The sequence below is a fragment of the Pholis gunnellus genome (genome assembly GCF_910591455.1).
Source record: "Pholis gunnellus genome assembly, chromosome: 1".
Lineage (NCBI taxonomy): Eukaryota > Metazoa > Chordata > Actinopteri > Perciformes > Pholidae > Pholis > Pholis gunnellus.
In genome coordinates, this window is record NC_136528.1 from 18,639,910 (window position 1) to 18,666,487 (window position 26,578).

A 26,578-nucleotide genomic window follows, 5' to 3' on the forward strand; every position below is an offset into this window, starting at 1 on the left:
TTGTCAGCACATTGTTTAATTAATGATTAATCCATGTCTAAATAAATATAGTCAAATTTATGGCAATTTTGTGGTGACACTCGGGTCAATGAAAGGGGATAGGCCTATGCCTGAATGTCAACAAGCACAGTTTCTAGCTTCCAGTAAGTCATCATTGCTTATAAATAGTTCCAATGAATTTGTTCCGGACGGTTCCTAAATCAAGGTTAAATCATGTCTTCCGTTGACGGTAAAGTAGACCGGTAGAGTGAGCCGAGAGGAACTGTCTCAGTTGGTGTCTCTGTGAACACAAGACATCCAGCATATCCTCTCCCGTTGAGTAGTTGGATTGCAACAGAGCGCGCATGCAGACCATCGGGCGGTGCATTCTTAGCTGGGGACTAATTTTCTGTCCTCCACTTAGCTCTGGGTAAACAGCACCGCCCCGATGGTTGTTTGTTTTAAGTGTGGAACGATCCATCGCGCAGCGCCGGGCTCGATTGACACTGTCTGCTGATCTGCTACTGCGGATTGCTCAGAATAACACGGCTGCTCGCTAATTCCCGTCTATCGGGGCTTTCGCCGAAACACCGAGAGAGTAGGGTCCAAAAAAGAAGCCAACAAGGCAGGCAAGAACGCCGCGCCGCCGGAGTCCGCACCCTACAATGGCTTCAGGAGACCTTTACGAGGTAGGATAAAAGCCTGTCCAGGGAAAATGCTCTGTAATATTGACGAATAATGGAATTAGGAAGTAAAGGGGAGGGCGTCGCGTCTGTAAAAAGCGGTGTACTAAGCCCTTTAACAGGCGAAACTAACCCTTCTCGTGCTTTGTGAAGACGAGGTTCGTTCATTTCTGCTCATACTTTGTGTCGCTTCTGATATACTTTTGACGTAATTCTTCACGGCCGTAGTAAATAGATAATGTGTCATTTTAGGGGCTGAACTCCTCAGCCTGCCGCCGAGTTGAAAGTCGTGGTAAAGTGACAGCAGCGCTCAGCGGACGAACATGGTGAATAGCTCCAGACGGAGTGATGGTTCTCAAGGTGCGCATGCCATGCCAACATATATTTAGTCATCACAGCCTTTCCAGCGGTGTGACTGTTTCGCAGGCTGTTTGGCACATGCGACGAGACACCAGTTTATTTCTACCGAGCGGTACAAACAAGTCCGCGTGAGCTTCTCTCACGGTTGATGTGCGAAATTAGTTGAATTATGACTCCCGACAGTTTTTTTTTTTTTTAGCGTAAAAGTTGCCATAATGGGCAGCAGGAAGGTCACGCTGCCCTCGTGCGCAACATCATTCAGGACCCGCTGCCAGAGTGGACATGAAGCCGGATTTCGACATCAGATTCACTGGATTAAGCCCTCGCTGTCATTAGCCTGTGTTATGCTGACATGGTGTCATATGTTTACGGTCATGGAGATGGTGGGTCATTGTCTGGTGACTTACTAGGTCAAACAAATATAGTTCGACTAAACAAGTTATATATGTTTTAAAGTAAATTGCACATTTCAGACATGCCATAAAAATGTATATCTGAAAAAGTAACTTGGGGAGCCTCTAATGAGTGTTGAAGTAACACTGTCTGTTCACAGCATTGACAAACATAGACTATGATGAGTCAAGGAGGACATCTTTTAGAAGGCAATAGGTTGACCAGGTTTATAAACTGTGTCATTACAGCTAGCCCTGCATACTGTAATATGTTTTTCTTTTATTGTTGCTCTTTGTCCAAGAGACCCATTTCATTTGGAAAATGAACACAGTGCTGCAAATGAGAAGATCCATGGACTAAAGAAATAAAATCTATAGATTTGACAGAAGTATATTAATACATCCCCGGCCCCTTGAGTTCATGTGTTTTGGCTATTGACAGTTTTATAAAGGTTTTCCTTCACAGTATATTACAAACTGGATTTTAACTGCGTATTTTCAGCTTAATTAATTAGGCTTCTTTCAGTTGGGTAAATCTTCATGCATTCATACAAACTAACTGAGCTGCAAAACCTGTTTGTCTTATGCCTCGTGCAAGTTATATCATTCAGTAATTACGAAGAGGCTAAGTGGGGGAAAACCATTATTGTCAGCCTCTGACTTGTATGGAGATGTGTGACTGTAGCCTTACGTCAATGAAGTAGTCACAATAAAGTACTTTTGTATTTCAATTTGACTACTAGTTTGAAAATGCTGTTCATCCCATACAAGCAGCTGGTTTGATGTGCAACCTGCCTCGTGTGGCATGTTACCCTGTGATTACTGGACATTGACTCATTTTCTGTGGAGCTGGTTGTTTGATCAGCGTTAAACAGGTTTATTCCTCACAAAATGTGATTTCTCTGTGTTGGTAACAATGCGTTGGCAGGCATGGCACATCAACGGTCTGTTAAGTCTTTGGATTGTTTCCCTACTGACATGACAACAGCTCCATCGGTGATAGTTCTGTTTAGGGTGACCAGAATTGATAAGCTGACCAGAGTTTGCTGGTGCCATATACAGCTTTTATTTAAAAACATTTGAAATATAGAAAACAGTGTTTTCTGTTGTTGGACTGTATGGCAATAATGATTTTGAAGAGTATGTGCAGGGAGTGCCAGCACCAATAAACCAGCTACTAATGTTTTGTAGATGTGGTTTGTTTGATGGAGCTGTAAGAGAGGGTTTTAAAAGAGGAAGTTAGAAGAAAAATCATTTAGAAAGAAGATATTCACAAATGCTTTGGGATGAGCGAGCACTGACCTCCAGAACTGAGTGGGAGAGGCTGAGACCACGTTGGGTAAAATTCAGCATTCCTCTGGTTGTGTCCGAATTCAGTATTCAGTCTGTAAGAGCTCCAGTTTTGAGCGTTCTTAAAATTCACGGTCACTCTGATCTTTTGCGTGCCTCGTCCTAATACTAGGTCATTGTTCTCTATCTTAATGGCGAAAAGGGTAGTAAGTTGTGTTGAACAGATATCATGACATCAAGCTATCTGGTGGCTGATGTATGAAAGCAGTTTGGCAAAATTGTCGATGAAGGTAAGGTTTTCTGCTGACTTTGTAAAATGCATTGAGGCAGCTGCACGGTGAATAAACGGAACAATGTCATTGTCAATTCCACAATGTAGTTGACAAGACAACAGTTGCTGGGATCAGTTGCTGTTCAGAGATGCTCACTGCTCACCTGTTGTTTACTAAGCGCATTCAATGCTTGAACATGCATGCATAGAGAGCCTAATTACTTTTTAAATAAATGTAGCCTAAGTTGAGGTTCCCCATATTCTTCAGAACCGTCCGTAATCATGACTTTTTGCTTTTTGTTGTTCCCAAAATCGGAACTAAATTAGTAAAGTAAGCTTTTAGATTCGATTTACAGACTGCAAGATACAATAACCCTGAACTAGTTTAAAACTATGGTGAAATCTACTGAGTTTAGGATGTTTGTGTGCAAATGTTTTATTTGATTTAAATTAATGTTAATCAATTGTATGTGCTTTTATATTAAATGTTAATTTTTGAAACGTCGAAGGCTTAAAGATATCTTTGATCTCAATGGGACAAACCTGGTTAAATAACGGCTAAATAAAATAAAATAAATCTTTTTTGTTTACAACCAACACCTGTTAAAAGAGTGATGAAGAGGAGTGGACCGGGCACTGAACCTTGGGGGACACCTTGAGAGACTGGGGCTGTGTCAGTGTTGAATTTATTGATGCTAATGAACGGGTGGTGGTCAAAGAGGTATGATCTGAAGCAGGAGAGGGCTGTGCCAGTGATGTGGAGGGAGGACTCAAGGCGGGTAAGGAGGATGGAGTGGTTGATGGTTCCTAAGGCTGCACTGAGATCAGGCAGGATAAGGATGTTGAGGGAGTGGTCATCATAGGGAAGGAGGAGGTCGTTGGTGATCAGGGCAGTTTCTGTGCTGTGATGGGATCCGGATTGAAATGGTTCATAGAGTTGGTTGGTGTCCAGGTGGGTTTGAGTTGGTATTCCAGTATTTTAGCCAGAAAAGAGAGATTGGAGATGGGTCTGTAGGGAAATCGGGCTGGAAGTGGCCAGTTCGTTGTAGCTGGTCTCAATTTTTGCTTTGTTATACCACAAACAAACAAGAACTGCGATTGGTCAGCGTGGGCTGCTTGTGTTTTCTTCTGCAAGTCTACGTTGCCGGTAGAGACTGAAGTACAAAATTTAAAATGTTGAAGAAATGAGTCTTCTCCTATTCAGTAACACACAGCTACCAAAGAAATGTCTGTTACAAACCCTTTAGATCACATCGATCCAACACTGCATGTATGAAAACTACGTTATAGTTAGTATATAGGGTATCTACGGTAAGACTACTATATATCCAGCTTCAGGAGGAAAACTTTAATATTTTATTCTGTGCTAGATTCCATCAGAAGCCTGCTGGTTAATATGAAGGTACACAATCGTGAAAATTCACAAGATCAAGGAAATTGTGTCCTTTTGGCAGGCAGTGGATTTTTTTAGATTTATTTCAGTGGAAATTAGAGGGGACCTGACATTGCCTGCTGTATGATAAACCAGAAACGGAGGATGTCTGGAAAGTTTTAAAAGAGTTTTTAATGACGCTGTGGATATAACTACCCATCATTTCCTCTGAAGTGTTGATTGCATTAACAGGAGTAAACAGCCTTTGATGTGTGAACTGCAGGGGAGCCATTGAAATGAACAGGAGATTTGAATGCTTACGGTCCCAGATAGCGTCACACTTTACCATAAAGCAGCATAGTAGAGACGCTTGCAAGGAAAACAAAAGTGGAGAAGGCAGATAGAAGGCCCAAGTCGCATACACAGACAAAAGCGGCTTAGTAACACTTGGCGCTTCAGTAGCTTGAAGAATCGAGGCGGGCATATCCTCCCACAGCTGCCAAATGCTGTTTCAGCATCATCTAGCCCAAATCATAGTAAGAGGAACATACAATAGTCTGTCAGGGATGTCGAGACAGGTGTGTAATGTACACCCTGACATCACTTCTGGGTGTGCTTACAGGTGCAACAGAGCACAGGTCTGACCACACTCAGTCGTGCTAATTTGCACCAATCAAATGCAGCGAAACTCACAAGATGAGGAAGTAAGACCCAAGCTACATGCACAACCAGCACACATGTTCCCCGGAAACATCAGGTCGATGACAGTTGACATTAGTGTACTAATTTCTAATTACAAAGAAAATATTGTATGCATATGCTTCAAAACAGCGTAAAAACAATTACTACAGTAACTAAATAAAACGCGCGCTCTATTTGTCAAACAGATGCACCAGGTTGGGGTCAGTCATTGCATCGAGTATGCATTTAAGGGAGGATTCCACAAGTAATAGGAGAAGACATGAACTCGGGTTACGTAATTTGCGACCATCAGTTATGTGTGGAAAATTCTCCAACTCTGCAAACCAGTCGTAAAATATTGCACAAGTGGGATTCAAAAGAGCCAAAAGGAGGGTTGTGGTGGCAAAAAAATATGTGGAATATAGGGCTATATATAACTAACAAATGTTTATTAGAAAGAAAGATTAAGCAATTGGGGTTCGTGATCAAGTCGATGCCAACATTCTGAGAAGGGTACAGACTACCGGCGTCCCATCGAGCCAGGGCCAAATTAAAATGTGTTTGGGACGCAGCGAACTCTCAATCCACACGTCCCGGGGACGCACCCTATTTTTTCCCAGATAATGCTACATTTTGGACAACAAATCCGTGGTTTGATCGGCCGGAGGGGAACGAGTTAACGTTAGATGTTATAGCAGCTGGTAAGCACAGTCCTGCACGGATTTTCATTTACATGATGCGCTCAAGCTCTATTCAGTAAAAATGAGTATTAGGTGAAGGTAAATTCTAAAAATTATAGTAATATAATCTGGTAGAATTCATTTTTGGGTAAGAAACTTTCGTAAACACAGTTGTATGAAGGAGATGTTTTCACCATAGACTGTATGTGAGAAGTAGCTGTGGTCACCATGACGTCACCCATTGGTTTGTGGACTGCCGTTTTTAAAGCTTTTTTTTTTTTTGGCAGTCAAAAAAGCAAATTGTTTTTTTTCTGCTCATCGAGAATGCCCCTCATGCTTGGGGATCGCTCATCTGAAGGAGCACATAGATAATCCCTGCAGTGCAGCTGTCTAGGGAGCAGCGACACCGGCGCGCTACCAGGGTTTGAAGCAGCTCTGTGCCTGAGTGGGTTCGGGAGAGGGAACGCTCTCCCGACAGGCCCGGTCATAAGCGCCTCAATGTCCCCATGCTAATCACGACGCATCGTCAGGTAGAGACAAACGTGTTTTGCCCATAGACTGTAAATAGAGACGGTTTTGCCACTGTGAGCTAGCTCGGATCCCTCGGATGCAGGGACACAAAATGGATTGTTTTTCGATCAAGCGATGTGGGAGACAACCCTGCGCCAGTAAAGGCTGAGCCTTTTGTGTGGAAATATGTATAATTTTTGGGATTCATAATGGCAACTACTCACTGGGGGGGTCCCCATTCAGATACTGCAGAAGTGGATGAGGAATCAGCCTTGGTGGGGGAGTTTTCCGCAAATACTCTTATTACTAGAGTACTTCTGTAGCCCCCCATGTCTGACCCAGTTCCTGTGGGAGGGCAGATTAATTCCCCACCTTGCAGTCCATCAGCAGAAGATTATGCTTCAAGGCTGAGGACAGCATGGAAAAAACATCCCAAAGGCCTCAATTCAGTGCAGACAGTCGGCTAATGCCCGTTACCCAGCAGAAAGCGGACTAGACGACGTGCCACCAGTAGAACAGGCAACAGCACCATGGACAGCACTAGCGGCAACCCGTTTTTACAGGACTAGACGCATCCTTTTTCCTATACTGGCCTATAATTGTAAAGTGGCATCCTGTAAATATCTCTGTATAAAACCTTGATTTCATTGATCAACCATACTTTGATCTCTATGCAAATGTCTCCAAAAGGTTTCCCTTAATGACAGAGATGATGGTGATTTTCAGCCTTGCGGCAAAGAAGAGAAGCTTTGATCTTATTAGAAATGGGCACCGGACATTTCAGTATGAACATAAGAGAGAAGAAAAATGATTTGTGTCTGTAAAAAGTATTCATTGCTCAGTCACAACACGTAGTTATGACAATATACTGTCATTTGAGGTCAATTCAACAAGCTGTAAATGCAACAATAATATATTATCACCTTATAACGTTCTTATGGTAAATGTGTTGTAAACAGTTGCCCATTTTCTCATTCAGCAACAAGGCAACATTAGCTTTCATTTGGTGTTTCTGGCCATCTGGCCATTTAGGTTCAATACTCCTGACTCTTGAGGGAAACAGCTGGCTCTTAAGCGGCTAGATTCTCCACCGTGTTCACCAGATACTCGTCGCTAACTTTATCTGTTATTTGGTGCTGGACAGGTAGCGTACAGTCAGTTTATCAGAGCTTTTTTGCTGCTTGCTGTGGCCAGAAACAACACTATGAGAGTGGTAACACAGAACCAAAACAAAAAAAAAAGAAGGAAAAAAAGAGGCACTTGCTCATCATTATGAGGGGGCATTACATAACATAAACAGGGTTTAAGTCCCCAGTTGAACCCAGTTATTGAAAATGTTCATTTGGAAGTAAAACAAAAAGTGAACTCAACCAAAATGTCTATCACTGCATGGGACATCCTCATAATATGTGTTACTTGCATATGATGGTGATTACGTGTGGCTGAATGTTTTCAGAGGTTTTGGTCATTCGGTAGTGTGTTAGTGTGGCTTGGATGTTGTAATTTCTCTGAACTGGACTGGAGAGCTGGACTGGTTGGTGAGGGTGTTAGAAGAGTACGTCCACACATAGGCGGTTAAATCTGTAAATCCATCTCTTTCTTTCCATTTCAGCCCTCCCCCCCCCCCCCTTCCACTCTAAAACACCACATTTCTCGCCCCCAAAAACAGATTTCCAAAAATAGTTTTCAGAGTGTGCGAGGAATTGGTGTTACAGTGTGTCTGAGAAAACCTGACCTTTTTATGCAAAACAATGATTTAAGCTGTCCAGGGAGGGTTTTGGGTATGCGTAGCAGCAAAGTGTTAAGACAACCTTTGGTCGCCTCTAACCCTCTTTGTGAACGTTCATTTCAAATGTCAATACAGTCAAACACACAGCACAGCTGTTGTCATAACCTGTATTGATGCTAATTTTGTCTGTCGATCTAACAACCATAAAATAACAATTTCTTCATCTGTTGTCAAAGTCTGTTCCCTCTTTGAATATTGCTTGCCTCCAGTTAGAATTGTGTCATCTGTCTCACATACCATATGTTGGCCGTGATGCTCAGTTTAGTTTTTTGCTAATTTGTAAAGAGGAGGAAGAAGAAACACGTTTGATTGTTCAGGCTTTTCACTATGGGCAGAGGTCTCTACGAAAATGACCCAGAATCCCTTGTGCTAACACGATAATAGTGCTTTATAAATTAGACGGCTTATTGTAGAAGGAGCCTTTTTCAGTTTGTTTGCTGCTTGAAGCATCAAGTGTTTCTAAACCGCTCCCGTCTGTGTGAAGTTTACCCCAAGCTTTTTCCTTCCCTCTCTTCTCTCCTTACTTTGCATGCGTCTCTCTCTGCAATGCTGTTAGGTGTGACACTGTTTGGGACTGTAGGCAACCTAATCGTCTGCTCATTTCTGTGACAGCCCTGCGGCTCACCCATCAAAGGATGTTTACTCCTGTTAATGTGGGCAGCACATCTGAGAACACGACGAGCAGTTATTACCACAGCTGCACTTAAGACTCTGATGAAATCTTCCAACCATCATCCATCAGAGTCATGGCCCATATGTATAAATGTCCTAGTATTGTTCAACAGACCCTGACTAAAACTTACCCGTCTTAATGACTGAAGATACATGCTGAATACAGCTTTTTAGAGTAAATGTCAAAGACTGCTGTAAAATCAGAAGAGCCTTACATGAGGTCTGAGGATGTTATTGCGTGTGATTTTCTTTTTATAATGCAAGTCATATGGTTGTCGGTATAAATGAGGGAATGTTAAGAAACCTTATGTATCCAACCAAAACCTGCGTGCAATATGCCTGAGATGTGTCAACAATGGTACAATGGGTGAGTTAACATATCTAGTCACAATATAGTGTATATCAATTACCAGTCAATAGAAACCTAACATTTGGAGTTGACTTCTAACCTGTTGAATGAACATTATTGACTGACATTAAAGACTCAAGTTGTGTCTGTCCAAATCCAAATCCTGTGTCTAAAAGAGGCGCGTATGTACTTAAGAACATCCAGAAATCTTTCATTCAGAGTCTTCTGGAGTGCAAATTTAACCAAGTAAACACAATAAACCATGATTATTTGAGTGATAAGACACACATATTATGTGAAGTTTGTAGATGACACTATCATAGTAATAAGTCTTTTAGAAAATGATGGAATATGTAATTGTCCTATTTTGTTATGCAACAACAGCGATTACCTTAATTAAAACACACGTTTTGGTGTTATAGCCCATCATTTATCGAATTTAAGTAATTTTACCGACAAAACAAACAAACGGAGGTAGACACCCTGACTATTTCTATTTTATTTCCACTGAACTGGAGATCTTAGGTTCAATTTTGTTCTATACTTGCTTTACATTTAGCTAAGAATTTGTGTAGTTTCCGGTTACTGTTACTTTTTAAACCTGGTTTATTAAGTAGACATGGGGCAATATGATGTCACGGTTATCCTGGCCAAAATAAATGCGATATTATCCCGATAATCATCAAAATATGCGTAAAGCTCTTAAAATGGCCAAAGCAAACAGCAATCACTTTAACTTACAATTTGTTAAGAAACTAATATATTTTTATTGCATGGGACACACATCTTTTTGTAGAGAACATCCTTTTTTTGTAAAAATATTAGAATCTTAAATAAGGTAATAACAAGGCTCCATGAATACATAAATACATTTAAAATAAAATGAAACATGTTTTGATTCTGTTCTTTCTTGCATGATAACTCCTGCACTTTTATATTATGCAGCTTTTTCCTAAAAACAATGTATAGAAATAATCACAAGTGTGTGTCAATGTCTGTATCAGCAAAGACCCAGTGCCAGTATTTCTCTTTGCTTCTTATTTTGCTGTGTTTATTTCTGGGCATCAGCCTTTGGGCAGTGGGTGTGAAGCCCCCAGCCAATAGCAGTGCGCAGGTGAGGACTTAATCAAAGCATAGCGACCGGGTCACGTCGCTGTCTCCGTCTCTCCTCTGCTCTCTGTCTGCACCATGGATGTGTAAAGAGCTGTGGGTCTGTGTGTCTGTTTGACCCAGAGAGGGAGGGGTGAAACACACACACACATACACACACATATACACACACACACACACCTCTCGCTTTCTTCATTCACTCTCTCTGTCTCTCTCGCTCTCTCTTTTTCTACCGTGACAGCGAGAGCTAGACAGCTTTTCCAAGTCACTTATATCGTCCCATCCCTTTAAGGGACTGTGTGAAATAGTAACATTTGCTGATGTGTTGTGGTCTCTGCTGGCCTAATATAATTGTGAATTATAAATTGTAAAATACACAGGCAATTCCAGTTTGTGTTTGACCTCAAAAAGTTGATGTTTAAGGTTTCTTCATGATCGCAGCCTGCAGCTCATTGCAGCTCTGGTCTGGTCTCTTATCTTTCTTCTGCAGGGAATTAGCTATTATCTTAGACTTGACATATGTCACAAAATGTACCTTTTTGTAAGATGTGACAGTCACGAGCAATGTCTATGATCCAACACAAAAATACAATTCCACATTAAACAATACACCATTATTTACTGTATACATCATGAGATATATGTTTCTATATATATATATATATATTTCTATATATATTTCTATATATATATATATATATATATATATATATATATATATATAGAACATATATAGAACATATATATATATTAAAAAAATTGAAGTGATCATCCCAATTATAGCGTTTAGCCTGTTGGTGCCATTACTGCCCAAAACAAAAGGAATCAACCTCAGAGGATCATGAATCACAGCAAACGTCAATGTTGTGGCTGCCAGACCCACAATGCAGCTGTGTGTGTATATTAATGCCATTATTCCTGCAAATTATTTAACATGTAACGGTTTTTGTCTAATACACTGTGAACATTTCTCCTGATCAGGTTAATCAGTACATACAGTTTATGTTTCTTTATTTCTTAAACTCAGTAGTGTTTAGAGAGTGGAAAAACTAGTTATTCTGTATAATAAAAATGTTTTTAGTAATGACAATACTGTCTTTTTTTCTACCTTTCAATGTGCTACGTTCAGGTGGAGCGAATTGTGGACAAGAGGCGGAACAAGAAGGGTAAGTGGGAGTACCTGATAAGGTGGAAAGGTTATGGAAGTAAGGAAGACACATGGGAGCCAGAGCACCACCTACTGCACTGCGAGGAATTCATTGACCAGTTCAACAGCTTGAGACTGCACTCACACAAACGGCACAAGGTTCCAAAAAATCGCCAAGAGCTCCTCATCACCAGCCAGCCATCTGCTACAGAAAACTCCAGAGCTCGGTCCGAGGCCCGAAAGAAGAAAAGGACTTGTGGCCCGGCTGTTGGGGTTAGAGTCGGAGCTGTTCTAGGGATTGGAAGTGGAGGCTCAGGACCCACTCAGAAGCAGAGGAAGGTGGGTGTTGGACCTGGGAAACATGCTTTAGGGGACAGAATTGGCAAAGTCATGACGTATAAGGCTCCTCCAACGGGAGGGCCTCACTTTGTTCCTCCTGTGAGGATTCCTCATAACGGACTCCAGAATGGAGAGATGGATCCTCTCATGTACAGGACTGCAGCGAGGTCCCACAGACTGCCCTCTGACAGAGTGGATAGAGAACTAGGAGGCATGGAGACCACTGGACAGAAGTTCACCGCTGAGCTAGGTAAGTTGTTTAAAGATTGAATGAAATGAGAAATACAGCTCAGGTGGTGCAGGATTTATTTTTTTTTGGACAGATATTGACATTGTCATCTGATGGTTAATATATGATAAAGAAAATATGATAATATTATAGCGAGCCATATATAGCGAGCTAATATTTGGAATAATGCAAATAGCTACTTATCAAACTCTGGAACAAAACCTTACTCAACAGTCAAGTAGTTTACTCCACATGTTTAGATAAGGATGATGATTTGAACTATCCACTTTTGTATATATCCAATATTTGTATTTTAGCGCCCTTTAACAGACACCATCTCCCATAACCATCACAAATTGAAATGAGTCACAATTACAGTGCAGGAAAGTGACATTAATAGTACAGGATAAAATGTAACAGTAGCACAAGTAGAGGAGTCATAAAGTCAGCAAACTGACTCATTAGTGTCAGTTACACAGCAATATCTACCTAAAGTGTGTTAACGAGAGCCACCATGAGCTACTGGTTCAGCTAGATACCAGACCACGAAAAGCTGTAGCGGCAAAATATGTGATTGTACTGAGTTGAACAAGGGTGTGGGGGTTTGTTTGGGGTTTTTTGCTCAAGAATTCAACTTTTCATTTTGACTGTCACTTCTTTTAAAAGTGACATAGTCTCCCTTTTAAAGGCCCCAGCTTGACAAAAGGCGCGTGTCTAATGACCACGATTAGTTCAGACATTTCTGTAATAACAGCATGACACAGATGACTAAATGGGTAGTTTAGAGACATCAGCATTTACAGTTGAAACATTGACAAAATGATATAAGAAGAGAGTGTTGGTGGATATTCAATAACCATGCTACAATGACGTAAATACCCTGGTTTGTGTTTTTTTTAATTCTCATGAAGTAATCATTTAACTTTGTTAAAATCCCAAAGGTTTCAATTTCAAATAGCAACTGCTCTAGTTGCCAGTTTGTCTTACAAAATGGAAAGTAAACACCAGTAATTACCATTATAGAAACATATTTTTTATCTTAAATATAGTAAATAAAGAACTGAACTGTGAAGATATGAGGGGTGATTTTACGATTATAACATAGAACAATTGCCGGAGCCCTCCCAGTCTGATTTCAGAACTCTGAATCTCCAACTTCATCATTTCAGCGATTGTAATAGTTCAGTGAAACTGTGAGCAATCTATGTAATAGTGACTATGGTTTCTAAATGACCTCAGCTACATCTTTGGCCTGTCTGTACTGCAATGTATTGTTGCTTATTAGCTGTCATACATTTAGAGTCACATCTTGATATATCTGGGGTAAGCTAAAATTAGCCAATGGCTAACATCAACCATGCAGATGTACCGGCTTGTTTCTAATGGACAATGTAGTGGAGGGTGGACTTTTCTATATGGGTATGAATGATAGCTACTGAAAAGTTCCTCATATGTAAGGCAGCTACATGCTTAGACATTTTGATTTCCATGACGAGTATTTTCTATTTCATGATGGATAAATTCAGTATATTTTAACAGGTGCACTTTTATAGAGACTTGTGCTGACACGCTCTTAAAAGCTCCCGCTACGGTTCTTTACAGGAGCAGCTGATAGCACCTTTAAATTTCTCTCTTGGGGCACAGTCCATGGCCTGCACCACTATAGTTAATCATTACATGCATGTTAGAAAAGTCATTCACGGCTTGTTTAACAGAAAATCCAGATCAGAACGGTTTTTCATTCATATCCGAATAACAATACACTCATGTCAGCGGTAAAGTTAATATGGAGTTTGTCCGTTCTCACTGTCCATAATACCCGTTAAAGGAATGTTTTGTCCTCTTGGTGCCGGGTATCTTTAGCGTGTGTATATTGGTATGAATTATGTGCTTATGATGCTCTATCTATGATTTTTGGTTATGCTGTTTATTTCCAAACTCCCATAAACCTCAGTTTAAGTTTTCAACTCATGGCCAGAATGTGAAGTTGAAAATAGAACATGTCCTCTAAAGTTCTAAGAAGAGTCCGTCAGATGTGAACTCATTTCAAATCAGCACAACTTGATAGTGAGACCATGTCCTCTCTATGTGAGAACATTAGGACGATCAACCTAACCTAATGGCTATTGGTCTGGCAGCCATTATGGATCCTAATTACCTAATCCTTGAAAGACGACCCGCTCACCTCATTCAGCACCCTCAGCTCCACCCATTAATCTGCCGCACTGGCAGAGGGTGTCTCTGTGATTGTCGACTGCAGCAGAATATGCACACAAGGTCAAACTATTTTGTTTATTTTTTGCAAAGGTTTGTAAGAAAAGGAGTGCCATATATTTGCCTGCATCGCGGCAACAAGCAGGTGTCATTCTCGACGCTGGTTTGACTTTTGTTCATGAAACATTTCCTTAAAATCTTTCCATAACCTAAGGGGGCTATCAATTCATTCTGCCATTATACCATTACCTTCCAATAAGCTTTGGAAACACACACACATGGATGTTGCAAATGTCATTCATTTTACAACAATGATTAAGATGCTAGCATCTCCGTGACAGTCAGCTAGCTAATGGTAGCACTCTGCACCAATTTCCAAAAGCACCGCTTGATTGCCCATAAATGTAAAGCATGGTGTTGTCGCGTGTCTGGAGCACCGTCAGTGAGACCAAAGCCACAGCCTCTTGTCCTACGACCATTTCAAATTACTGCTGCCACTAAAAACTCTGTTTATGGTCTTCCTTTGTAGACTTGAATTGAAACAGACTCTTCATCTGAAATTCACTTTCATAATAAATGTTGCAGTGCAGAGTCAAACCCCAGATAATTCTGTTTGTTAGAGGAACAAACCCAGATTTATTCGAGTTGAACTGTAATTTGAATTGTTATATGTTTGAGTTTGAGAGAGGGATGATACATTGCAGACCTTTTATTGAGAATTTGAACATCGAATGGCAATTTCTCATATCTTCAGCTGTAATACCATTACTTGTTTCTGTAATACCCTCGGAGAAAATGACCTGTTTTTTTCTCATTTAGTTTGCTATTGCTGTTTCTATCAGTGACCAACTCAAAAGTGAAGTTCTACTGATTTTTGAAGGGCCGACTGAAGCTTCACTACATTATTCATGTTGAAATCACTCATGGTTAAAAACACAGACTCATGAGGCTCTCATTGAAGGCTTTTCGGTAGTATAAAGTCTACGTAAAGTCTTGACGTTGGCAGAACTGTTTTAAAAAAGGCATCACATCACTTATCACTTTGCTCCGGTGAGAAAAACTGATTGTGTTCCTGAGTGATGTATGGCTTATTTGTGTTGTTGTTTCCTACTACTGCATCATTATTTCTTAGATCAAGGACTCACACTGCTTAACTCATGGTTCTTTAGTCTTTCATCCATTCAGCTGATGACAGTGCAGAGAGATTGGGTTACTCAGCTTTCACAGTAAGCTTTTTTGGAATGTAGGTGAATTGTTTTCATGATGGTTCTCTAGAGATTGCACTCATACGTTAAGGTTTCTCTGTGCGAAAAGGCCTGAAAATGATGAAAAGTAATGACTTCAAATGTGGAAAGTTTCACAAAACGGCTCAAATATATTCAGCTCTGTGTATGGTATCCAAGCTTGAAATATTAATGCAATCAACAAAAGTCTAAATTCATCAAATCCCGCAGTGACAGCTAAGATGTCATGCAGAGAAAATACTGTCACATGACTCAGAAATAGGTGATTGCTATCTTGGTAAATTAGTGACATGCCGCTGTAAATTTCCTTGAAAAAGTAAATTTAATATAGAAAATAACTATCAAATTCAAAATAATCAACATCCCTGAGGACAACTGAACAGTGTACACTTGGTGTGCATGTACATATATCTGACTCCATTCAAAGTTTCTTTTAATGACGATTCTTTTGTTGCAAATAAAAGATCCAAACTTCTTTTTTTTCTAATAACGTATGTTATATTATACAAGTCGCATATGTTTCATGCTGCAATAACATCACAAATTCTGAAAATGTTATGTAGGAATATCTTCTAAAATATTTATTACAAAAACAGTATGCAGTAGTTTTAGTTACAACCTTAATCTAACCAACCTAGGTTGAAAAATACAAAACATTTTACAGTTTTTTTTTTTTTTTATTAATATTTCAGACAATTTTTCTGTCATGGGGGAGTGTTCATTTTCAACTCCATCAGAAGGTGTCCAATAGCTACACAAGTCTGAAAAGACTGACCTGTTTTGTCATTGTGTCAGGCTCCCCTCTGGCCAATGGCAAGATGCATCTACACAGCTCAGTAAAGCGGAAGTTGGCCGAGGAGAAAGGCTACGTGTTCGACAAGCGGCTCAGGTACAACGTGCGACAGAACGAGAGCAACTGTCGATTCCGGGATATCGTGGTCAGGAAGGAGGAAGGCTTCACGCACGTCCTGCTCTCCAGCCAAACCACAGACAACAACGCTCTGACACCAGAGGTGAGATCCGGAATGTACGTTTGTCCGCCATGTCTTTGTGTTTCTCTGGTATGCATCAATGTATCAAGTGCATGTATTGTTGCCACGGAGCAACATTTGGGAAATGCAAATGAGAAAAGTTTCCTCATTAAGTGTTGCAGACATGCCCTGCAGCTGTGCACTTACTGCTCCAGAGAAGCTCTTTTTAAGAGACAACTTTTGAAAACTGTGGTTTTATTTGACAGCTGCCAGGTGTGAATATATTGAGCTGCATGAATCCTACACAGGGCATTGTTGAAAAAGAGTGTGTGTACTCGGCAAAAGAAGGTTAGGAAATAGCTCCTGGGCTGCATCCTTAATACTGACACAGAATTTCCTCAAAACTAGTAAAGTAATTAGGGGTACATGTAATCCAGCATTATGCCATCTGTTGTTATTGCAGCAATTATGTCAGTTGAACTAGAGAAAATGATGCAGAAGGTTCATAGAGAGCATTATGTAATTATTCTACAAGAGAACTGGAGCCCCTAGAAATGGCCAGATTTCTAAACATGTCCACTGCTTGCTATGTAGATATAACACTGACATCTCTGCAAGGGATTACAACTTTGACGCTAACTTTTCTGTTTTGTCCAGTTAGCGTCAGATCATTTGGTTCAAACGGGCAGTTAGCAACAAGATATAAGGATCGCCACCAGAGAAGGATGGAGAATCATGAAAATGTAATATATTTAGCATGGTCAGAAAGAGGCCCAAACAATTCAACCACTTGTTTGCACCACTTTTACAATGTTGTCCAGATACAAACGCAGCTGTTAAAATAAAATGATTAATTTTGCTTTTGCGATAATAAAATGCCATGAGGACTGAAAACAAATGTTGGTGCTCGATGAAATGTTGACGTACAAAAGGTGTTAAGTAAATGATTGATAGATTGTTGATTTATCATTACATGAAACACATGGATATAGGACTGGGCAATATAGCAATAGTATATGGATATAGTGATATGAGACTAGATGCCATCTTGATTTTGGATATCTTAATATCGTAATATGGCATAACTGTTGTCTTCTCCTGGTTTTAAAGGCTACATTACAGTAAAGTGATGTCATTTTCTGAGCTTACCAGGATGTTCTGTTATTTGCCTTTACCCCATCATTACATCCATGTTACTGATGATTATTTATCAAACATCTCATTTTGTGAAAGCATCAATGGTCAACCCTACACTATTGTTGCAATATCAATAGTGAGGTATAATATGGTGATATTTGATTTTCTCCAAATCGCCCAGCTGTACATGTAAACATGGTCTTTCTATTTTTAGATTAGGTCTGCTGGTGGACCAGCTGAGTCTTCTCTACAGGCATTTAGGGTGTGTAATATTGTGATCTGGCAGGAGCGGGTTTGTTTATTATTATGTATGAAAATGTAATTATTGATATTTATACAATTATTAATATCAATAGGATTATTAACATATATTAATAACCGGTCACCACCCTGAGATCAGGGAGGAATAACCAAACTGGATTACGTCTCAAAATTGGTGTTCACTCAAAAAGTCAAAGTACTATTCCACAATTCAGAGTGAACAGTGAAGGTTTGAATCCGAGCACTGACTATAACAACTAGCTATCATCACAACACATATACACAAAATCTATACAGAAAACTGCTCTTTGACACTATAACGGAGCTTATTTATCTCTAACAATACTGATCAAATATAAATTAACAAACATTGATGATACAATTACAAGCACACTACTTAAAAGCAACAAGCAATCACGTGGTGAGGGGAGTGTGTGTGCGTGCATGCGTGTAGAAGAGAGGGGGGAGATATACATCTATACAGTATATGTATTGCATATATATATTATTAACAGACGTATTAACAGACGTTTATAGATTGTTTAGTACAAGATATATTGATGCTCTCTGCACAGAAGAACTCTTACTTTCACTTCACGGTTGTATTTAAACTATATATATATATAACTATATATATATATATATATATATATAGTCCCATAAGTGGTTACGTCATGCGAGACTTACAATGGCGGAGCGGCTGCGATTATTTAATGGCTAATAAGACACACAATGGAGGCCGCACTTACACAACACGTGTGTATGACACACCGTAACGGTGTATATGTGTGTGTGTGGGTTAGTTTGAAAAGGAGAAGGAAAAAAAGAGAAGAAAGCACTCAAAACAAGACACATCCTCACCGCAGCAGTAAAGCACAGTACCTTTTAATTTGATCACACAGGAACCCGACTGGCAAACTCTGTTCATCATACTGATAAAATGCAGTCTACCGACTTTACTCGTGGTGGCGGATTTAAACAAAACAAAGCTCAGCAGTGTGGAACGAAACGATTTACAGCAGCAAGAAGCTCAACGGGACTCGGTGGTCCGTAGAATACACAATACATGGTAAATAGTACAGTTAAACCAAACACGGTTACCAACACACTATGACCTATCTCTGCCCAGACAAAAGAGAAAACGGCAAATGTCGACTTGAAGATTCTGGAAATACCGTGATCTTCCTTCTGCAGGTTAAAGTGGGGGAGCACGGGGCAAGTTATCTGTTTCTCTTTTCAGGATCTAAGAACAGTCTGTGTCTTTAAAGAAAAAAAAAACCTAATAGTTCTAAATTCGCTGGTCAAATAACAAACGTTGTTTGGACGGCACAGGGTGAAGGTATGCGCTGGTCTATATAGCCCTGGTGATGTCATGGTCGTGTCACAGGGACTCCCTAAGGTTCCCGTGGCTCTCGTCCAATGAAAAGCATTGTGGTTTGAACCAAACCTCACACACAGGTGAGATTTTTAACGCCCGATGGCGAGTTGGCGCCGTTCCACAGTTTAGGCTTTCAATTTTACATGCAGACCTCTATCTTTGTTCCACCCACATGGTGAAGTCCCAACAGTTATCTACAAGCTGTGCTCATTAGCTTTTGACATGTTTTCTTCCTGTCTCCTCAGCAATCTGTCGATCACCTGCTAACTCCATATCAATCAAAGATTTAGTGGCAGAACAAACCGTACATTCTTCATTCAGGAGTTGTGCTGTGATTAATTCAGTGATGGACTATCAAAGCCTGTCATTTTAACCAACACTATTCCTGTTTTGGAGTGATTATGTGTCGACTTGTGATTGCCACTGTCACAATGTGCTGCTTTAGATGAGCCATTCTCAATGAAGAGGTTAAAAAAAATGACAGCTTGATAATGGTGGGATGTCTGCAACATGGAGTGTGGTTGAATGGCTCTCAGCTCTGATGCTGCAGCTTCTTGCATTGTGATGATCCACTTGTAGAGGCTGCCTGCAGGAATCTACCAGCCTGTGATTGGTTGTCATTTCCACACTCCAATCAACAACAAGCTGCGCCATTAAAATTCCCCCTAGAAGTGTTCAGTCACTGGCTTTCACAGTTCAGTAGAGGCTTTACCCAGTCGTTTTGCTTTGGGACTTTGGAAACAACTATTGCAATATTTTGTGTTCTTTTTAATTTGATAAAGATATGATTTATGAATTATGACGTTTTCACGATCAACATGCCTTTTATGTTGCATTTCCTCTGCACTTACTGATATTGATCCTGCAAAGTGAAAAGGCCATTTGTCATTCAGGTCGATATGTACAATTTACTCTGCTGATTTAATAATTAAGCATGTCATCCAGAAAATTCTAGTTTGTAAATTTAGTCAACATTTGAAAACGTGTTCTATTGCGAGTTGACAATTAGAAAACATTAGTTTGTTTTATACAGATTTCTTCGAGGTCTGTTAATATAATAGTGAGTTTAGCCACGGATAACGGTATACGTCTTAATCACCCACCTCTGGATCCTAAATCTAAGTGAACAGCATTTTCCTCCCGTCAGATTGTAGGATGAGTCTTAGATCTTCCATAGAGGGTGGTTCTTGCTTTGATACAGCGACGTGTGCACGGCAGGCTGTCCTTCACAGGCAATGAAGTGGCCTGAACTGTGTCTGTGTGCGCACATGTGTGTACTTTCATGTGTGACAGTAAGCCCCGTAAGCTGTGGGCTTATCAAACAGCTCCGATAGCTCCCTCTCTGTCGCTCAGCCTTTGAAGCTACAGGAACAAGAGAATCTGCCGATGTGCCAACTGAATGGCTCTCGAAAATCTTCAAAAATATCCCTGAACAATTTTTTATCCAAACACTCCCTGACCTGAGCTCTTAAATTGTCCTCTTTCTTAACACTTAACACTGTGCTGTATGACTTTCTGATAATTCTATCGAGCAACACAATGAATACAATAACCGGCCATTATATTTTGGGCATATAAATGAACAGAGAAGTATTTGACTATTTATTTTATAGGCAAATGATCTATATCAAATTGGAAATTGCTTAGATCTCTCTGAGACTACTTGACTGTTTCCTAAACCCCCACTCACTGTGTAGTGCATCATATTCACTGTCTGCAATTTTATTATTTTATTTGAGTTCAAGCATCTCCATGGCACTCTACTGCTCTCTAGAGCAAACTACTGTCTGTTCCATAGGGAGCAGTGAATAAGTGAACGAGGGAGTGGTTACGGGTATAGCACCAGAGAAAGACGAGCTATGTCTGCTTGGAGAAATCAGAAACTGCCCTACAGAAAATGCAAAAGATACATAAATTAGCTTAACTGTAAGGAACTGAAACTGAAAAAAATCTGTCAGACCTTCAATGAACAAAACAAAACACAAAGAAAACCTGATTGATTGACTTACACCCACCCCTAAAGGTGGTGATTTCATTTTGAAGGAGCTGATGCTTGCTGTTGCAAGTTTCTTTGTTGTGGATACCACCTTTGTTTGTCTATGAATGTCCTCGTTACATCTGCTCACTGCACACGAATGTCACTTTCTCTGCTCTCTTCTTCCTCTCTGTTTCACAGACTGGAACCAGCATCTGCCCATTTCTGCTTCCTGTATCTGGGCAGGATTTTTAATTCACCTTGCTTGAATAATGTCACTCTTATTCTCACACACACACACACACACACACACACACACACACACACACACACACACACACACACACACACACACACACACCACATCCAGTTAAAACTGGGGACAGATTATGTGCTTTGTGAGACATTTAGCATTAAATTCACTTTAAGGCTGAATGGTTAATATGGGTCAAGGGTTATAATCTGATTAAAATGCAGCAAGAGTGTGAGCAGATTGACTGCAGACAGTGCTGTGGTGGTGTGGGATTCCAGACTTCTTATCAGGTCGGCTGTCTGACAATGTAGGCTTGCCCTTCTTTCTTCACATGAGACGAGGCCAAACTTGTTTGTTGATGCTGAACGATGCTCTGCTGAATTTTCTCTATCTGCACAGAATGCTATATTGTTGAGGTATCGTACTGCAAGTGCTGGCCATTGATTGCGTTTCTTTGGTATTCCTTTGATTATTTCCTAAGAATTAATTAAGAGAAAAGGTAATTGGAGTCATTTATTGCATCTGATGAACAACTTTTCTGACTTATCCAGTTGGTCTCCCACTACAGCTTACAAGTTAATTGCCGCAATCAGGCTGTCAAGGAAACGAGCTGACCGGCAAGTTGTCATGTAAACCTCTCATCTGCAGTTAGAGCTGCTCCGAGAGTAACGTTAACATGCTAGAAACAAAGTCACCACCAAAATCTCACTTTTAAATGTTATATATGTACCATATACATGTACTTTACCAACGTTGTTTTCTTAAGCATTCATGCATTCCTGGTGTTTGTCATGATTATATTACCTTTTTTTTGAGTGGATGTCGAGCCTTATTTCTCAACCTTGCTTCATGTGTGAGCCGAGTTTAGCATATAGTTTGCATCGCCTCCTATTTCTTTTTCAGATCATGAAGGAAGTGTGTCGAGCCCTGGGTAACGCAGCTGCTGATGACAGTAAATTATTATTGTTCAGCTCCGTGGGGACAGTTTTCTGCAGTGGCCTGGAGCCCTCGTACCTGATTGGCCGTCTGTCCACTGACCGCAGAAAAGAGAGCAGCCGCATCGCAGATGCCGTACGGTAAGAATGAAGAAATCTCTCCACCGTGAACACTGACTCTCTTTTCACTTGCCATTAGAACTGACAGAGTTGGTACTGATTGTTGTGTGGCCCCTTTAGGGAGTTTGTGTTGGCATTCATCCACTTCAAGAAACCCATTGTGGCGGCAATAAACGGACCTGCTCTGGGCTTAGGGGCCTCCATCCTGCCCCTGTGTGATGTGGTGTGGGCCAGTGAGAGGGCCTGGTTCCAAACTCCATGTGCAGCGCTCCACCTCACCCCATCTGGATGCTCCTCTTACACCTTCCCCCAGATCCTGGGCGTAGCTCTGGTGGGTCACAGCACTATCAAGGCCTTTGGCAAACCCCACTTTATCTAATTGATGTATATATCTTCCTGTAACCACCTGATTACCCTGTATGAATTTACCCAAATCAAAACATTTGGATTGCATGCCATATTGAAATCACCCTCCTGTCCCCAATGACAGGCCAACGAGATGTTATTCTGTGGAAGAAAACTCACAGCACAAGAAGCATGCAGTCGAGGTCTGGTGTCGCAAGTCTTCTGGCCGACCACGTTTAACCAAGAAGTGATGCTGCGCGTGAAGGAAATGGCCTCATGCAATGCAGTGGTAGGTCCTGATCTAGACGACCCAGAGGGCAAAGTTTTTTTTTTTTTGTTGTTGTTTTTTTTTATGTAACCAAATGACATTCTCCCCTTTCTGTGTGTGTTTGTTTTTTTTAAAGGTTTTGGAAGAATCCAAATGCCTGGTGAGGAGTATCCTCATGTCGGTCCTGGAGGAAGTGAACGAGAAAGAGTGCCAGATGCTGAAGCAGCTGTGGTGTTCAACCAAAGGACTCGAGGCCCTCTTCAGTTACCTGCAGAACAAGGCGTATGAGAAGTGATCATCCACACCCGGAAAACGGAATCGATGTGGGACAAAGGTTATCTACAGACGGATCTCATACTAAAGGAACAGTTGCATTAAGGGTCTGTTTCCATCCATCGGCAGAGGGGATTCTCTGGAGTTCTGTTTGCTTACATGTCCACCAACAACAACTTCATTATCTTCTTCCTTTGTCATCAACTTGTATTTTATATTTATTGGACCCAGAACTGTCCAGATGTTTATTCTAAGAGCAAAAGGGCCAAATGTGCATTGCTTAAATAAACACTGACGGAGGTTCTTCAGGGAGGTACAGAGTGTTTCTGTACATATGTGAGACGTATGTGTTTATGAAATGATCAGGAGGTATGAAATCAATGTATGTATGATAGCACGTGATAATATATATTAATATATATTTATTTCAAGTGTGTAAAAGAGTAAGTTTCTGAATATAAGGGTTTTCTTTCGTTGCTTTTTGTTTTGAGCTGAAGTGTAAATCAAAGTTTGCATGAGGATGCTGTTTCTTGCTCCTTACGTGCACATTCCATCCTCTCTGTGGACAGAAGAAAACCGGCCCAGATGCTCTCATACTACGTGCTCATTCACGTCACTGGATCACATTCAGTGACTGTTTGAAATCTCATGAAACACTGGATAATTGAAAGAAAACGCAAGTTCTTTTTCATCACACTAGTCATTGTTCATACATTTAAAGTCTTTATTACATGTAACAGACATCTTGTTTGCCAGTAAATTTGTTATCATTATCATAATCACCATTAATTTGCTTCTGTTATATGAAACCAAGATTAATGCCCATGTACTAATGAGATTGTCTGGTGATTAGTGCATAAGTACATAACCTATCATCCTCCTGTTGTCAACATCCCTCTGTCTTTAGTTATCAACTACAACAAAAACCACAATCGTTTGATTCATCTTTTATTCATACAAATTAAATATCATTTAGGTTGGGACTTATCTTTCAAGGGAGACTTGTTTTCAATTTAAATGCAGATCAGAACGCTGGAAGCCTCACGGGAATGCCAGCACTAAATATACAATTGTGTCCATTCTTAATCAAGTGGCATTTTATGTTGAGTACAAAGTGACTTCAGATGATCCAATTAAAGTATGACATGGAAGGATCAGTAATGGATTGTATCCCATAAAGTTTCAGCTCTATATAGTAGCTGTACATGCAGCGCTGTGGTGGTTCATATATGTTTTACATGGCTTCTAGTTATCGATGCAGATAGTTATTGTGTGAAATGCGTGACCATCATGTTATTACTTTTTCAAGCACTCAGAAGTGATGATAATCCTCAAGTTAATCACATTGTGACTACACTAGTTATCAGTGTTCTATATTGTGGAAATGCAACCGTCCAGTCGTGTAGCTGGAGTCGACTTTGTCTGCATGTGATGATTCAAGAGCTAAAGAAATTGTGTATTGCAATGTGCATTATATGTAGGGATCTATATATTTTTTTTTTTTACTCCAAAAAATGTAGGTCTGTGAAAATTGTTTTGTAAAAATCAGAAGATATTTGTCCATTTTTGCAGTGGTACACATGCAGCACAGAATAATATATAATGTAGACTCTATGTGTTACTAATTGCATGTAACATACTGTACATATACATGTGTTGCCTGCCTGAATACCAGGGTATGTTTTGTATAAACATTGTAAGTATTGTTAGAAATGGTGCAGTTTATTTTTGTATTTATTAGAGATAACTGTTTGGATGTGCAGTGTATTTCAGAACTGACAATTTCAAGCATATTGGATCATTACTGCTCCATCAGGTTGTTTAATGATTTTCTGTCATCCGTTTTATTTGGGTGAAAGGCATGGTTGCAATGATTTGATGAAGCATTTATCACATTTAGGTCATTGAGTACTCAACTAACATTTTTTTTTTTTTAAACCGCACACATTCACTTCATGAAAAATAAAATCATTTGTGGTTGCATTTTAGTGCGCCTGAAGTTGTCATTGATCTGAAGTTGCCAGATCTATAATCACCTAAAGAAACTAACGGGCAGTTTGGTGACCAAAGACTATAGGTTTAAATAATCTCTCAGTAGTGGTGATTTTTTTGTTTTTTTACAAGAGGGGTTCCTACATTTGCTTCTACAACTATACTCCTTTTCTGTTGGTAAATCTGTGATATACCAACAGAAAAAGAATATAGTTGTATATAGTTATATAGGGCCACAAAAGCTCTTGCTTGGCTTTAGGGTCCCGAGAAGAGGAGAGTGACCTGTTTAATGTGGCCACAGAATGTACATTACTCAGGTCCACTGAGCGTTAATCGCTGATCCTTTAACACATGGGTCTTTATGTATTTATTCATTTGTTAGTAAATGTAAAATATTACAAATTATATTCAGTGTGTCACCTGAGATATCAAATGCATTTATTTACTTGTTTTGAACTATTAGTTTCTGTTATCCAAATTCCCACCTCAGCATGTTTGAAGTGTGCTTGAAATTTGAAGTAAATAAGCTATAACAAAAAACAAAAAAAAATCATTATTGCTCAATGATTTATTGCAAATGACTGTGGTTTTGACAGGTTTCTGTGTTTTGTCTTTTATAAACACAATATCGTGTGTGGTCTTATGTATGCGTGTTTCATCACATTGTCTCAAAGCACACCTTGGGGTGCCTTACAATTAAAATATATGTCAAAGATTGATCCATACATTGTGATGGGTAGAGTGAGCTGCTTCAAATAAAGAAAAAGTGCTTTCACCATGTGTTTTTGTCTCAACGTTTTTCAAACCACTATCTAGGCGTCTGTCGATAGAGTTCTAGTAATCTAACCAATACCCAACATGACTTATCGAACCCCTACGATACCTCCTAGAAATAATTATCAAGCAAAAATAATTTTATCAATAAGAAAATGCATGTTGAGAGTCTGTCTCTCAATATAATATTGCAATATTTTATAAAATATTCAGATATAAAGAACATGAGCTTCATTCTGAACTGTTTCCTGGTAACATCTTTGTCTTTTACCTCAGTTGCTGGACAGAGGTACTTGATGTTTCCTGTGTTGATTGTGAGGAAGTAAGAGATATCACAGGCCTGCTACAATCAATTGTCGGTATTGAAGCCTTATCGGAAATAACTAAAATAGTAAACACAAAAGACCTTTGGATACCTAATAATGCAGGAAGATGATCCAAGCTTAAAGGTCCGACTACTAATGATTTAGAGGCCTCAACAGCATCTCCTGGTACTCACTCAGCAAATGGAGATGGCTCAGGTGTCATTTCATGACCTAAATGTGAACTTTCAGTCACGTGAACACCGAGGTCATCGACCAAGAG

General features: G+C 40.0%; 1 protein-coding gene across 1 annotated transcript; it reads left to right on the forward strand.

Moving 5' to 3' along the window:
* Positions 1 to 551: 551 nt before the first annotated feature.
* On the forward strand, positions 552 to 25,994 carry LOC306698891 (chromodomain Y-like protein 2). The gene is made up of 7 exons (XM_079163386.1): positions 552 to 668; positions 11,268 to 11,874; positions 16,107 to 16,324; positions 22,190 to 22,362; positions 22,462 to 22,672; positions 22,832 to 22,975; positions 23,091 to 25,994. Exons 1-7 carry the CDS (start codon positions 645 to 647, stop codon positions 23,247 to 23,249), a joined length of 1,536 nt encoding a protein of 511 aa, XP_079019512.1. The 5' UTR covers positions 552 to 644; the 3' UTR covers positions 23,250 to 25,994.
* The last annotated feature ends 584 nt before the right edge of the window (positions 25,995 to 26,578 follow it).